The 13042-nt window shown below is 45.8% G+C and overlaps 1 protein-coding gene across 9 annotated transcripts in view; it reads right to left on the bottom strand.

The window, feature by feature from the left end:
- myo3b (myosin IIIB) overlaps window positions 1-13042 on the bottom strand; it is a 583195-nt gene that overhangs the window by 149632 nt on the left and 420521 nt on the right. For all 9 annotated transcript variants that reach the window (XM_059647251.1, XM_059647253.1, XM_059647249.1 and 6 more), the window contains one exon: window positions 5864-6026. In XM_059647251.1, coding sequence (XP_059503234.1) covers window positions 5864-6026 — 163 coding nt within the window. The remainder of the gene's footprint in view (window positions 1-5863; window positions 6027-13042) is intronic.

The raw sequence follows: 13042 nt of genomic DNA, 5'->3' as shown, positions 1-13042 counted from the left end.
TATGCCTGCAGGAAGTGTGTTTGGTTGTGAAGCCTATCAGATTGCAAGGATTGGTCAGAGAGGCATTTAGAGGCAATGAGGAATTTGCAGGAGCTAGAGAGTGTGATGGATGGCAGACATAGGAAGGTAGAAAAACTGCCGATATAGTCAGGTACATGCGTTACCTTCAGGAAAGGAAGGAGAGGTAGTCAGGTAGTGCAGGAGTCTCCTTTGGCTATCCTCATGATAAACAAGTATGCTGTTTTGGAAAATGTAGCGGGTGAGGAACTTGAAGGGAAATGTAGCATTGACAGACACATTTCTGGTACAGAGACTGACTCTAATGTAATGAAGGGCACACCAGGTTCCAAGTGATCAATTGTGTTAGGAGGCTCTCTAGTCAGAGGCACAAAGAAGACATTTCTGTGCTGACAGCAAGACATCAGAATGCTGTGTTGCCTCCCTGGTACCAGGATCAAGGATATCTCGCAGAGGGTGCAGAATATTCTCACAGGGGTAAGGGACCAGCAGGAGGTATTGTGTCCATTGGAACTAACAACAAAGGAAGAGGAAAGGACTAGATTATGAAGAGACAGGGTATAGGATTTTAGGCAGGAATTTAAGAATTAGGTTCTCAAGGGCAGTAATATCCGGATTACTCCCAGTGCCATGTGCGAGTGAGGGTAGGGATAGGAGAATACAGCATGGCTGAGGAGTGGGAGCGGGGGAGAAGGATTCACATTTTTGGGTCATTAGAATCTCTTCTGGGGTACAAGTGACCTGTATGAGAAGGACAGAGTGCACCTGAATTGGAAGGGGACTAATCTACTGGTGGGGAGATTTGCTAGAGCTGCTCGGCAGGATTTGCACTCGTAAGGGGTGGGGCCGTGGGACCTTGAGAGATAGTGAGATCAGTCTGAGACTGGTGCAGCTGGGAAAAGGAGAAAGTCAAACAGTCAGGGCTGGCAGGAAAAAAGCAGAGAATGAGGTAGGGCTGATAAATTAAACTGTGTTTATTTAAATGCAAGAGGCCAAACGGGTAAGGCAGATGAACTTAGGGCCTGGTTGGGAACATGGGACTGGGATTTCATAATGATTACGAGATGTGGCTTAGGGATGAACAGGTCTGGAAGCTTAATGTTCCAAGATATAGATGCTATAAGAAGAATACAAAGGGAGGCAAGAGAGGAGGAGGAGCGGTATTTTTGATTATGGCTTACATTATCGTTGTACTTTGGGAGGATTCTCCTGGGAGTACACCCAGGCAAGTTACTTGGGTGGAACTGAAAAATAAGAAAAGCTTGATCACCTTATTGGGATTGTACTGAAGAACCCCCAACAGTCAGTGGGAAATTAATAAACAAATTTGTAAGGGGATTTCAGTTATCTGTAAGAATAATAGGATGGTAATCACAGGGCATTTTAATCTTCCAAACATAGCCTTGGACTGCATAGTGTTAAGGGCTTGGCTGGAGAGGAAAATTGTTAGGTGTGTACAAGAACACTTTCTGTTTCAGTATGTGGATGTATCTACTAGAGGAGCAAAACTTGACCTACTCTTGGGAAATAAGGCAGGGCAGGCTACTTAGGTGTCAGTGGGGGTGCACTTTGGGGTCAGTGACCATACTTCTATTAGTTTCAAAATAGTGATGAGAAAGGATAGATTGGATCTAAAAGTTAAAAGTTCTAAACTGGAGGAAGGCGATTTTGACAGTATTAGGCAAGAACTTTGAAAAGTTGATTGGAGGTGGATGTTCACAGGTAAAAGGACAGCTGGAAAATGTGAAGCATTCAAAAATGAGATGAGAGTCCAGAGACATTCAAAAGTTGATGGGGGGTGGGGTGTTGCGGATGCGGATATTCGCAGGCAAAAGGATGGCTGGAAAAAGGGAAGCCTTCAAAAATGAGATAACGAAAGTCCAGAAACAGTATGTTCCTGTTAGGGTGAGGGGAAGGCTGGTAGATGTAGGGAATGCTGGATGACTAGAAAACTTGAGGTTTTGGTCAAGAATAAGAAGAAAACATATGTCAGGCATAGACAGCAGGGGTTGAGTGAATGCCTAGAAGGGTATAAACTAAGTAGAAGTATACTTAAAAGGGAAATCAGGAGGGCAAAAAGGGGTCATGAGATAACCCTAATTGGTAAACAGGGTTAAGGAAAATTCAAAAGGATTCTAAAAATACTATAAGGACAAAGGAGTAACTAGGGAGAGATCAGGGCCCCGTAAAGATCAGCAAGGCTGCCTACATATGGAATGGCAGGAGATGGGAGAGATACTAAACAAATATTTTGCATCAGTGTTTACTGTGGAGAAGGATATGGAAGATAGAAAACTTGGGGAATTAAGATAGCAACATCTTGAAAATGTTCATATTACTGGGGAGGAGGTGGTGAACATCTTAAAATGTGTAAAGGTGGATAAATCTCCAGGACCTGATCAGGTGTATCCTAGAATTCTGTGGGAAACTAGGGAAACTGCTGGGCCACTTGCTGAGATATTCGTATCATTGATAGGAACAGGTGAGGTGCCAGAAGACTAGAGGTTGGCTAACGTGGTGCCATTATTTCAGAAAGGTGGTAGGGAAAAGCCAGGGAACTAGAGACTGGTGAGCCTGACATCAGTGGTGGGCACATTGTTGAATGGGATCCTGAGGAACAGGATTTACATGTACTTAGAAAGGCAAAGACTGATTAGGGATAGTCAACATGGCCTTGTGCATGGAAAATTGTGTCTCGCTAACTTGATTGAGTATTTTGAAGATATAACAAAGAGAATTGATGAGGGAGAGTGGTGGATGTGATCCACCTGGATCTCAGTAAGATGTTCAACAAGGTTTGTCATGGTAGATTGGTTAGCAAGGTTACATCACATGGCATACAGGGAGAACTAGTCTTTTGGATACAGAACTGGCTTTAATATAGAAGACTGAGGGTAATGGTGGAGGTTGCTTTTCAGACTGGAGGCCTGTGACCATTGGTGTGCCACAAGGATCACAGCTGGGTCCCCTGCTTTTTGTCATTTATATAAATGACTTGGATGTGAACATAGGAGGTATAGTCAGTAAGTCTGCCTCAACTTTTTGTATTATCTCCAAAATAAACTCCAGAAAATTTGTGAAATGTGACTTTGCCTCAAGAAATCCATGTTGGCTTTCATTAACCCACATGTCAATATGAGTATTACCACTATTCCAGATTACTGTTTCTAGCAGTTTCATAACCAGCTAAAATAAACTGAATGGTCTGAGATTGTTTAGCTGATTGTTACACCTATTTTGAAGAAGGACATGATATCTACAATTCTTCTGGTCTATCACACCAACGCAAGACTAAGGAAGACTGTGCCTCCACAATATCCACTCTCACTTCCTTCAGTATTCTTGGATGCATCAATCTGGTCTCAGTGCCACGTCTACTTTAAGTAGAAATAGATGCCCGCCCAGCATCTGGTCAGAAGGTAGCAGCATAATTTCAAGTAACAGAAGACTGCTAAGCAGCGCAAAAGAAACCCAGTCATGTACTCAAGTAAGTCACACAGAGGGATTTTCTGGATCATGTTCGGACACAACAGGTTTATACATTCGTTGTTCGTTCAGGATGTATGGAAACATTCTGGATGTGAGTTTGCTTGCTGAGCTGGAAGGTTAGTTTTCAGACGTTTCGTCACCATTCTAGGTAACATCATCAGTGAGCCTCCGATGAAGCACTGGTGTTATGTCCCGCTTTCTATTTATCTGGTAACATTGATTTGGAGCCAATCTACCATCCCCTGAGATAAAGAACAGGAAATGACATCACCAACAGAGGAAATGACATCACCAACCCAAGGAAACCTAACCAGATAAATAGAAAGTGGGACATAACACCAGCGCTTCGTCGGAGGCTCACTGATGATGTTACCTAGAATGGTGACGAAGAGTCTGAAAACTAACCTTCCAGCTCAGCGAGCAAACTCACATCCAGAACCTCAACCTGAGCTACAAATCTTCTCAAAACTCGCTAGTATGGAAACATTATCAGTTTGGTTTTCTTCTTGTCTGTAATCCTCCTTGTACTATTTTGCCTTGGAAGGAAGCAACACAGCTTCTGCACTTACACTGTCAGTTTATTGAGTAGTCACAGAGTGATGATGCAATTAAACTCAAATCTGCACATTTAAGGAAGGACCACATTGATTTTGACTGTCTTAGCTATCTTCTCAGATGATGTTAAAAACAAAAGGCAACAGGCACCGAGAGGTTTATAAAATCATGACGGGCATGGATAGGGTGAATAACCAAGGACATTTTCCTAGGGTAGGGGAATTCCTAACAAGAGGGTTTGGTTTAAAGTGAGAGGGTAAGATTTAGAAGGACCTAAGGGGGATCTTTTACATGCAGAGGATGGTGCATGTATGGACAATTTGCCAGAGGAGTGGTTGAAGTGTATAGAATTACCCCTTTTAAAAGGCATCAGGACGGGTCCATGAATAGATAATAAAATGTGAGGCTGGATGAACACAGCAGGCCAAGCAGCATCTCAGGAGCACAAAAGCTGACGTTTTGGGCCTAGACCCTTCATCAGAGAGGAGGATGGGGAGAGGGAACTGGAATAAATAGGGAGAGAGGGGGAGGCGGACCGAAGATGGAGAGTAAAGAAGATAGGTGGAGAAAGTATAGGTGGGGAGGTAGGGAGGGGATAGGTCAGTCCAGGAAAGACGGACAGGTCAAGGAGGTGGGATGAGGTTAGTAGGTAGCTGGGGGTGCGGCTTGGGGTGGGAGGAAGGGATGGGTGAGAGGAAGAACCGGTTAGGGAGGCAGAGACAGGTTGGACTGGTTTTGGGATGCAGTGGGTGGGGGGGAAGAGCTGGGCTGGTTGTGTGGTGCAGTGGGGGGAGGGGACGAACTGGGCTGGTTTAGGGATGCAGTAGGGGAAGGGGAGATTTTGAAACTGGTGAAGTCCACATTGATACCATATGGCTGCAGGGTTCCCAGGCGGAATATGAGTTGCTGTTCCTGCAACCTTCGGGTGGCATCATTGTGGCAGTGACTTCACCAGTTTCAAAATCTCCCCTTCCCCTACTGCATCCCTAAACCAGCCCAGTTCGTCCCCTCCCCCCACTGCACCACACAACCAGCCCAGCTCTTCTCCCCCACCCACTGCATCCCAAAACCAGTCCAACCTGTCTCTGCCTCCCTAACCGGTTCTTCCTCTCACCCATCCCTTCCTCCCACCCCAAGCCGCACCTCCAGCTACCTACTAACCTCATCCCACCTCCTTGACCTGTCCGTCTTCCCTGGACTGACCTATCCCCTCCCTACCTCCCCACCTATACTCTCTCCACCTATCTTCTTTACTCTCCATCTTCGGTCCGCCTCCCCCTCTCTCCCTATTTATTCCAGTTCCCTCTCCCCATCCCCCTCTCTGATGAAGGGTCTAGGCCCGAAACGTCAGCTTTTGTGCTCCTGAGATGCTGCTTGGCCTGCTGTGTTCATCCAGCCTCACATTTTATTATCTTGGAATTCTCCAGCATCTGCAGATTCCCATTATCTCTGGGTCCATGAATAGGATGGGTTTAAGAGGGATATGAGTCAAATGCTAGTAAGTGGGTCGAGGTTAAATTGGGATGTCTCGTCGGTGTGGACAAATGGGACCAAAGGGTCTGTTTCTGTGCTTTTTGACTCTATGGCTAGGGTACTGATGAGCAAGGCTGCCAGCCAATTTCATCTATCTATCTGTCCTGTTTCTGATGGTGGGTAATAATAAAATCAGCCCTTTAGAATTTATAAGATTTGGGAAATATAAACTAGTAGAATTGTGTTTTTTAATTGCATGCACCTCGCTATTCTTAATTTCACTTTCAAAGCTTTCTTTCTGTATTAAATAGCAGAAATTTGTGCGTACCTGATTGGACGATGATGGCACTGCTTTGTTTTTTAGCTTGTGCTTTCTTGTATCTCCTGGCTCCCAGCCAACCTTTGATGTGGGCTTGAATAACCACAATGCTGGCAATGACTTCTCTGAGCAGTAAATTTAACTGCTCTACTTGATAATACTTCAGAAACACCTACAGGAAACAAGTTGTCAGCATTGAAAGTTATATAATCTACAAAATCATTAGTTAAATGTAAAAGCATATTATAGCACACAGAATTCTTCGTGGACATAGTACTGGAAACTAAATAATTACTCATACATTTTTGCTAATGAGCACCGAAAACGTTATGTTATTTAGTTTCATAAAGGATATCAGCTTTACGTCACAGAAAATAGCTCAAATCTTTGCTAACATTTAATTATTGATTACTGATGAATGAATTCTACATTTCGATTGAACAGTACAGCATTTGTTTTCATGAGGACACCAATAACGTTTAGTTCTACTTTGCCAGCACCTCATGCAAATTTTGCACTGTTGCTTAATTGTCAAATTGCTTCCCTACCAGGAATTCCCAACATACTTGAACATCATAGGGATTAATTTGTTTCCAACAGCTTTCATTTGCTCTTAACCCTTCCCTACCTGCCCTACCAGGAATGAGCTCCATCCTCACCACTGTCCCCACCACCATCGCACCCCTACTCCCAGCTTCCTCCACCATCCCACACCTAAGTTGAACATTCCAATGCCCCACCAGGATTTAAGAACAAAGATAGGCTCTCTTTCAGTTATATCTTTTTATTCTTTTATTCTTTTTATTCTAAAACTATTCAGCAACAATTGAAGCTTTTCAATGTACTTTGCTGTTTTATTCACTGTAGAATGCAAGTGAAAATAAATCATTTTATTCAATACATGAGTTTTTCCTGACCACCACACTCACCCGCAACACTCCCAGATTTGCCTTGATCTCTCTCGACACTGGCATTCATTCTCAGATCTCTCTCTCTCTCTCTCTCAAACTCCCTGATCATTCTCCCCCAAACACATTTTCTTCTTTATCTCTGTCTCTCCCCCACCTCCTCCAATATCCTGGCCTTGTCCTTCTCCATCCCTAATTCGCATCCCTTTTCAACCAATTTCCTGATCTGCCCTGCAAGCCTGAGTCCCATTTGTCTGGCCTGCGGCAGTTGGTCCAATTTATGCTTCCTTTTAAGGTACAAATTACGTCAGAGGTTCAAAGATCAAGCTCAAAGTTTAAATGAAATGTAGAAATGGCTTTCACTTGGAGATGCAAAGGATGGGTGTTCAGAGAAAATCAGGCTCTTGAATTTCAGTGGAATTTCTGTGAAAAAATCAGGGTGGCGGGGTGGCAATGCGCTGAAGATGGAAATTTTTAGATATTTTCCCATCGGTTCTTTCTACAGGAATTAAAAGGAGAGTGAGTGTGGAGATTTGCCTGGGAACAAGAGGGTCAGAGTTATGGATCAGTAAGAGAATGATCTCAATCATCTATGTCCACAACTCCAATGAAATGTTGACAACTTTATCCTCTTGGATTTTTCAACTCATTTGTGGAATGTAGGTGTCACAGGCTGGCCAACATGTTTTGCCTTTACTTAGATGCATTAGAGAAGGCGGTGATGAACTGTTTTCTCAAACCATTGCAGTCCACCAGCTGTGCTTTGACCCACAATGCCATCAGGGAGGAATTCCAGGATTTTGAACCAGTGACAGCGAAGGAACAGCAATATATTTCCAAGTCAGGATACTGAGTGGTTTGGAGGGGAACTTACAAGTTGTGGTATTCCCATGTATCTGCTGCCCATGTCCTTATAAATGGAAGTGGTCGTGGGAGGATTGTTGATGAATTTATGCAGTGTACCTAGTGGATAGTACACACTGCTGCTACTGAGCTTTGGTGGTGGAGGGTGTGGATGCTTTTAGATGCAGTAATAATCAAGTGGGCTGCTTTGGCCTGGATGGTGTCAAGCCTCTTGAGTGTTGTTGGAGCTGTACTAATCCAGGCAAGTGGAGAGTATTCAATCAGACTCCTGACTGGTACCTTGTAGATAGTGGACAGGGTTTTGGGAAGTCAGGAGGTGAGTTACTTGCCGCAGTATTCCTACGCTCTGACCTGCTCTTGTAGCCACTCTATTAATGAGGTGAGTCCAGTTGAATTTCTGATCAATGAATGCTCCTGGGAAGTTGACAATGGGGGATTCAGTGATAGTAATGCCATTGATTGTGAAGGAACAGTGGTTCGATTATCGGCTAGAGGTGATGGCCATAGCCTGGCATATGTTGGTGCAAATGTTACTTGCTACTTGTCAGCCCTGGATATTGTCCAGATCTTGTTGCATTTGAACATGGGTTGCTTCAGTATCTGAGGAGTCATGAATGGTGCTGAATATTATGCAATCATCGGTGAACATCCCCACTTCTGACCTTACAATGGAGGAAAGGTCATTGATGAAGCAGCTGAAGATGGTTGGGCCTAAGAGACTACCCTGAGGAACCAGCAGAGATGTCCTAGAACTGAGACGACTGACCTCCAACAAAATGACTTACTTCCTGTGTCAGATATAAGACCAATCACCAGGGAGTTTTTCCCATGATATCCATAGATTCCAGTTTTGTTAGCGCTCCATGATGCCATACTCGGTCATTGCAGCCTTGATGTCAAGGACTGTCACTCTTACCTCACCTCTAGAATTAAGCTTTTTTGTCCATGTTTGAACCAAAGTTGTTAATGAGGTCAGGAGTTGAGTGATCCTGGTGGAACCCAACTGGACATCACTGAGCAGGTTTTTTCTGAGTAGGTGCTGCTGGATAGCACTGTTGATGACACCTTCCATCACTTTACTGATGATTGAGAGGAGACTGATGGGGCAGTGATTGGCCGGGTTGAATTTGTCCTGCTTTTTACGTACAGACATACTTGGGCAATTTTCCACATTGTCAGTTGATGCTACTAGAACAGCTTGGCTATGGGAGCAGCAATTTCTGGTGCACAAGTCTTCAGTATTGTTGCTGGCATGTTGTCAGGAGCCGCAGCCTTTGCAGTATCCAGTATCTACAACCATTTCATGAAATCACATGGAGTGAATTGAATTGGCTGAGGACTGGAATCTGCAATGCTGGGGAACACTGCAGGAGGCTGAGATGGATCATCCACTGAGCATTTCTGGCTGAAGATTGCTGCAAGCACTTCAGCCTTATCTTTTGCATTGATGTGCTGGGCTCTTCCATCATTGAGAATGGCGATATTTGTGGAGCCTCTTCTTCCAGTGAGTTTAGTTGTCCACTATCATTCATAACTGGATGTGGCAGGACTGCGGAGTGCAGATCTGATCTGTTGTTTGTGGGATCGCTTAGCTGTGCTATCACTTACTGCTTTTGCTGTTTGGCGTGCAGGTAGTCCTGTTTGGATGCCTCACCAAGTTGACACTTCATCTTCAGGTATGCCCGGTACTGCTCCTAGCATGCCTTCCTGCACTCTTCATTGAACCAGGGTTGAACCCCTGGCATAATGATAAAGGTTGAGACGTGGATATGTCAGGCCATGAGGTTACAGACTGTGCTCGAGTACAATCCTGCTGCAGTTGATGGCCCGCAGCATCGCATGGATACCCAGGCTTGAGCTGCTAGAACAAAAACAGAAGTTGCTGGAAAAGCTCAGCAGGTCTGGCAGCTTGTGCGAAGAAAAATCAGAAATAACAATTGGGGTCACTGAAGAAGGGTCAGCTCTCAGCCATGTCCTTTAGGACCTGACCAACTTGATCAGTAATTCTGCTGCCGAGCCACTCTTGGTGGTGGACATTGAAATCCCCTACCCAGAGGATATTTTGTGCCCTTGCCATCCTCAATGCTTCGTCTTAATGTCGTTCAACATGGGAGAGTACCGAGGATGGTATGTAGTAATCAGCAGATTTCCTTGCCAATGTTTAACCTGAAGCCACAAGATGGTCATCCTGTTCTGGAGGCAGCAGCAACAGCTGAGGAGGAAATATGGCAGGGGATGTAACAGATCAAGGCTCAGGCAGAAAAGAATATCACAGCAAAATAGGATCATGAAGTAGGCGAGGAGGAGGAGGGCAAGGTGGCAAAGCAGCGTGAGGAAGAAGAGAAGCTCATGGTAGCAGAGGAATTGGTTGAGGTTCTGGAGGAAAGGTCAAGGCAGAGGAGGCGGCCATGGCAGAGGTAGATAAAGTGGGGGAATCAGATTTTGAGGAGGATGTCAAGGCAAAGGCAAAGGAACACACAAACATACAAATTTGGCCCTTTGTTAAGATCATAGCTGATCTTAACTTCCAAATGTCACACTCACATAAACCCCAGATAACCAGAGATTCCTTTGCATAACAAGTAATTATCTTCTTCTGCCTTAAAAATATTCAATGATCTCACCTCGTCACCTACTGAAGCAGAGTTCCAAAATCATACACCCACTGACAGACAGAATTTCCCCTCATCTCTGTCCCAAAGGTACAAGCCCTAATTTTATACAGTACCCCATAGTTCTGGATTCACCCACAAGATGAAACATCTTTTCCCCTTGTCAACACCATTCAGGATCTTATACACCTAATCAAATCACCCCTCACTCTTCTAAACTGCCTTTGGATGCTTCCCATGGATGCCTTTGAGAATTCCATATATGTTTTTGACAGCTTCAATTTAATGCCAATGAAAGCTTATTTGATGCCTAAGATGCATTACCAGCACTTTGATATCTTTGAGCACTTTATTCATTCCAAACAAGAACATTCAATACCACCTGAGATAATGGGAACTGCAGGTGCTGGAGAATCCAAGATAATAAAGTGTGAAGCTGGATGAACACAGCAGGCCCAGCAGCATCTCAGGAGCAAAAAAGCTGACGTTTCGGGCCTAGACCTTCATCAGAGAGGGGGATGGGGTGAGGGTTCTGGTATAAATAGGGAGAGGGGGGGAAGCGGACCAAAGATGGAGAGAAAAGAAAAGAAGATAGATGGAGAGGAGAGTATAGGTGGGGAGGTAGGGAGGGAATAGGTCAGTCCAGGGAAGACGGACAGGTCAAGGAGGTGGGATGAGGTTTGTGGGTAGGAAATGGAGATGCGGCTTGAGGTGGGAGGAAGGGATGGGTGAGAGGAAGAACAGGTTAGGGAGGCAGAGACAGGCTGGGCTGGTTTTGGGATGCAGTGGGGGGAGAGGAAGAGCTGGGCTGGTTGTGAGGCAATGGGGGGAGGGGACGAACTGGGCTGGTTTTGGGATGCGGTGGGGGAAGGGGAGATTTTGAAGCTGGTGAAGTCCACATTGATACCATTGGGCTGTAGGGTTCCCAAGCGGAATATGAGTTGCTGTTCCTGCAACCTTCGGGTGGCATCACTGTGGCACTGCAGGAGGCCCATGATGGACATGTCATCGAAAGAATGGGAGGGGGTGTTGAAATGGTTCGCGACTGGGAGGTGCAGTTGTTTACTGTGAACCGAGCAGAGGTGTTCTGCAAAGCGGTCCCCAAGCCTCCGCTTCGTTTCCCCAAAGTAGAGGAAGCCACACCTAGAATACACCTCCTCCCACCCACCCTCCTGCAAAAATTCCATCCCCTATTCCCGATTCCTCCACCTCCGCCGCATCTGCTCCCAGGATGAGGCATTCCACTCCCGCACATCCCAGATGTCCAAGTTCTTCAAGGACCACAACTTTCCCCCCACAGTGGTCGAGAACGCCCTTGACCACGTCTCCCGCATTTCCCGCAACACATCCCTCACACCCCGCCCCCGCCACAACCGCCCAAAGATGATCCCCCTCATTCTCACACACCACCCCACCAACCTCCAGATACAACGCATCATCCTCCGACACTTCCACCATCTACAATCCGACCCCACCACCCAAGACATTTTTCCATCCCCACCCTTGTCTGCTTTCCGGAGAGACCACTCTCTCCGTGACTCCCTTGTTTGCTCCACACTGCCCTCCAACCCCACCACACCCGGCACCTTCCCCTGGAACCGCAGGAAGTGCTACACTTGCCCCCACACCTCCTCCCTCACCCCCATCCCAGGCCCCAAGATGACATTCCATATTAAGCACAGGTTCACCTGCACATCTGCCAATGTGGTATACTGTATCCATTGTACCCGGTGTGGCTTCCTCTACATTGGGGAAACCAAGCGGAGGCTTGGGGACTGCTTTGCAGAACACCTCCGCTCGGTTCGCAATAAACAACTGCACCTCCCAGTCACGAACCATTTCAACTCCCCCTCCCATTCTTTAGATGACATGTCCATCATGGGCCTCCTGCAGTGCCACAATGATGCCACCCGAAGGTTGCAGGAACAGCAACTCATATTTCGCTTGGGAATCGTGCAGCCCAATGGTATCAATGTGGACTTCATCAGCTTCAAAATCTCCCCTTCCCCCACTGCATTCCAAAACCAGCCCAGCCTGTCTCTGCCTCCCTAACCTGTTCTTCCTCTCACCCATCCCTTCCTCTCACCCCAAGCCGCACCTCCATTTCCTACCTACTAACCTCATCCCACCTTCTTGACCTGTCCGTCTTCCCTGGACTGACCTATCCCGTCCCTACCTCCCCACCTATACTCTCCTCTCCACCTATCTTCTTTTCTTTTCTCTCCATCTTCGGTCCGCCTCCCCCTCTCTCCCTATTTATTCCAGAACCCTCACCCCATCCCCCTCTCTGATGAAGGGTCTAGGCCCGAAATGTCAGCTTTTTTGCTCCTGAGATGCTGCTGGGCCTGCTGTGTTCATCCAGCCCCACACTTTATTACATTCAATACCACCTACTAGCTGTGCCATATTTAAGAGCATTAAAAGCAAAAACAATATCAAACTTTTCTTTTAGGATTATCCCAAAAATAAGCAGAATATTCTTAGAAATAAATATTGAGAAGGCTGAAGCCTTTGCTTTTGGTATCTACCGAAAACCCTATTCCTTAGCTATTGACTCCATCCTCTGTCCCTGGCAACCATCTGCAATTAGGCCAGTCTGTTAACAACCTCAGTGCCTCAAACCAACTCTGCAACTTGGCCCCTTTCTCAGCTCTTGCTGAAAATTTCACACATGTCTTTGATACCTTTAGAGTGAATTATTCAAATCCGCTCCTAGTTAATCTCCCACAGTTTAGCCTCTATCCAGAACTTTTCTGCACACACTTCAGCTTTCAGGACGATCCACCTCCCTATGAGCCCTATGT

The sequence above is a fragment of the Stegostoma tigrinum genome, chromosome 7 (assembly GCF_030684315.1).
Source record: "Stegostoma tigrinum isolate sSteTig4 chromosome 7, sSteTig4.hap1, whole genome shotgun sequence".
NCBI classification, from domain to species: domain Eukaryota; kingdom Metazoa; phylum Chordata; class Chondrichthyes; order Orectolobiformes; family Stegostomatidae; genus Stegostoma; species Stegostoma tigrinum.
Note: the sequence above shows the minus strand (reverse complement) of the source record. Positions and strands in the feature narration are given on the sequence as shown.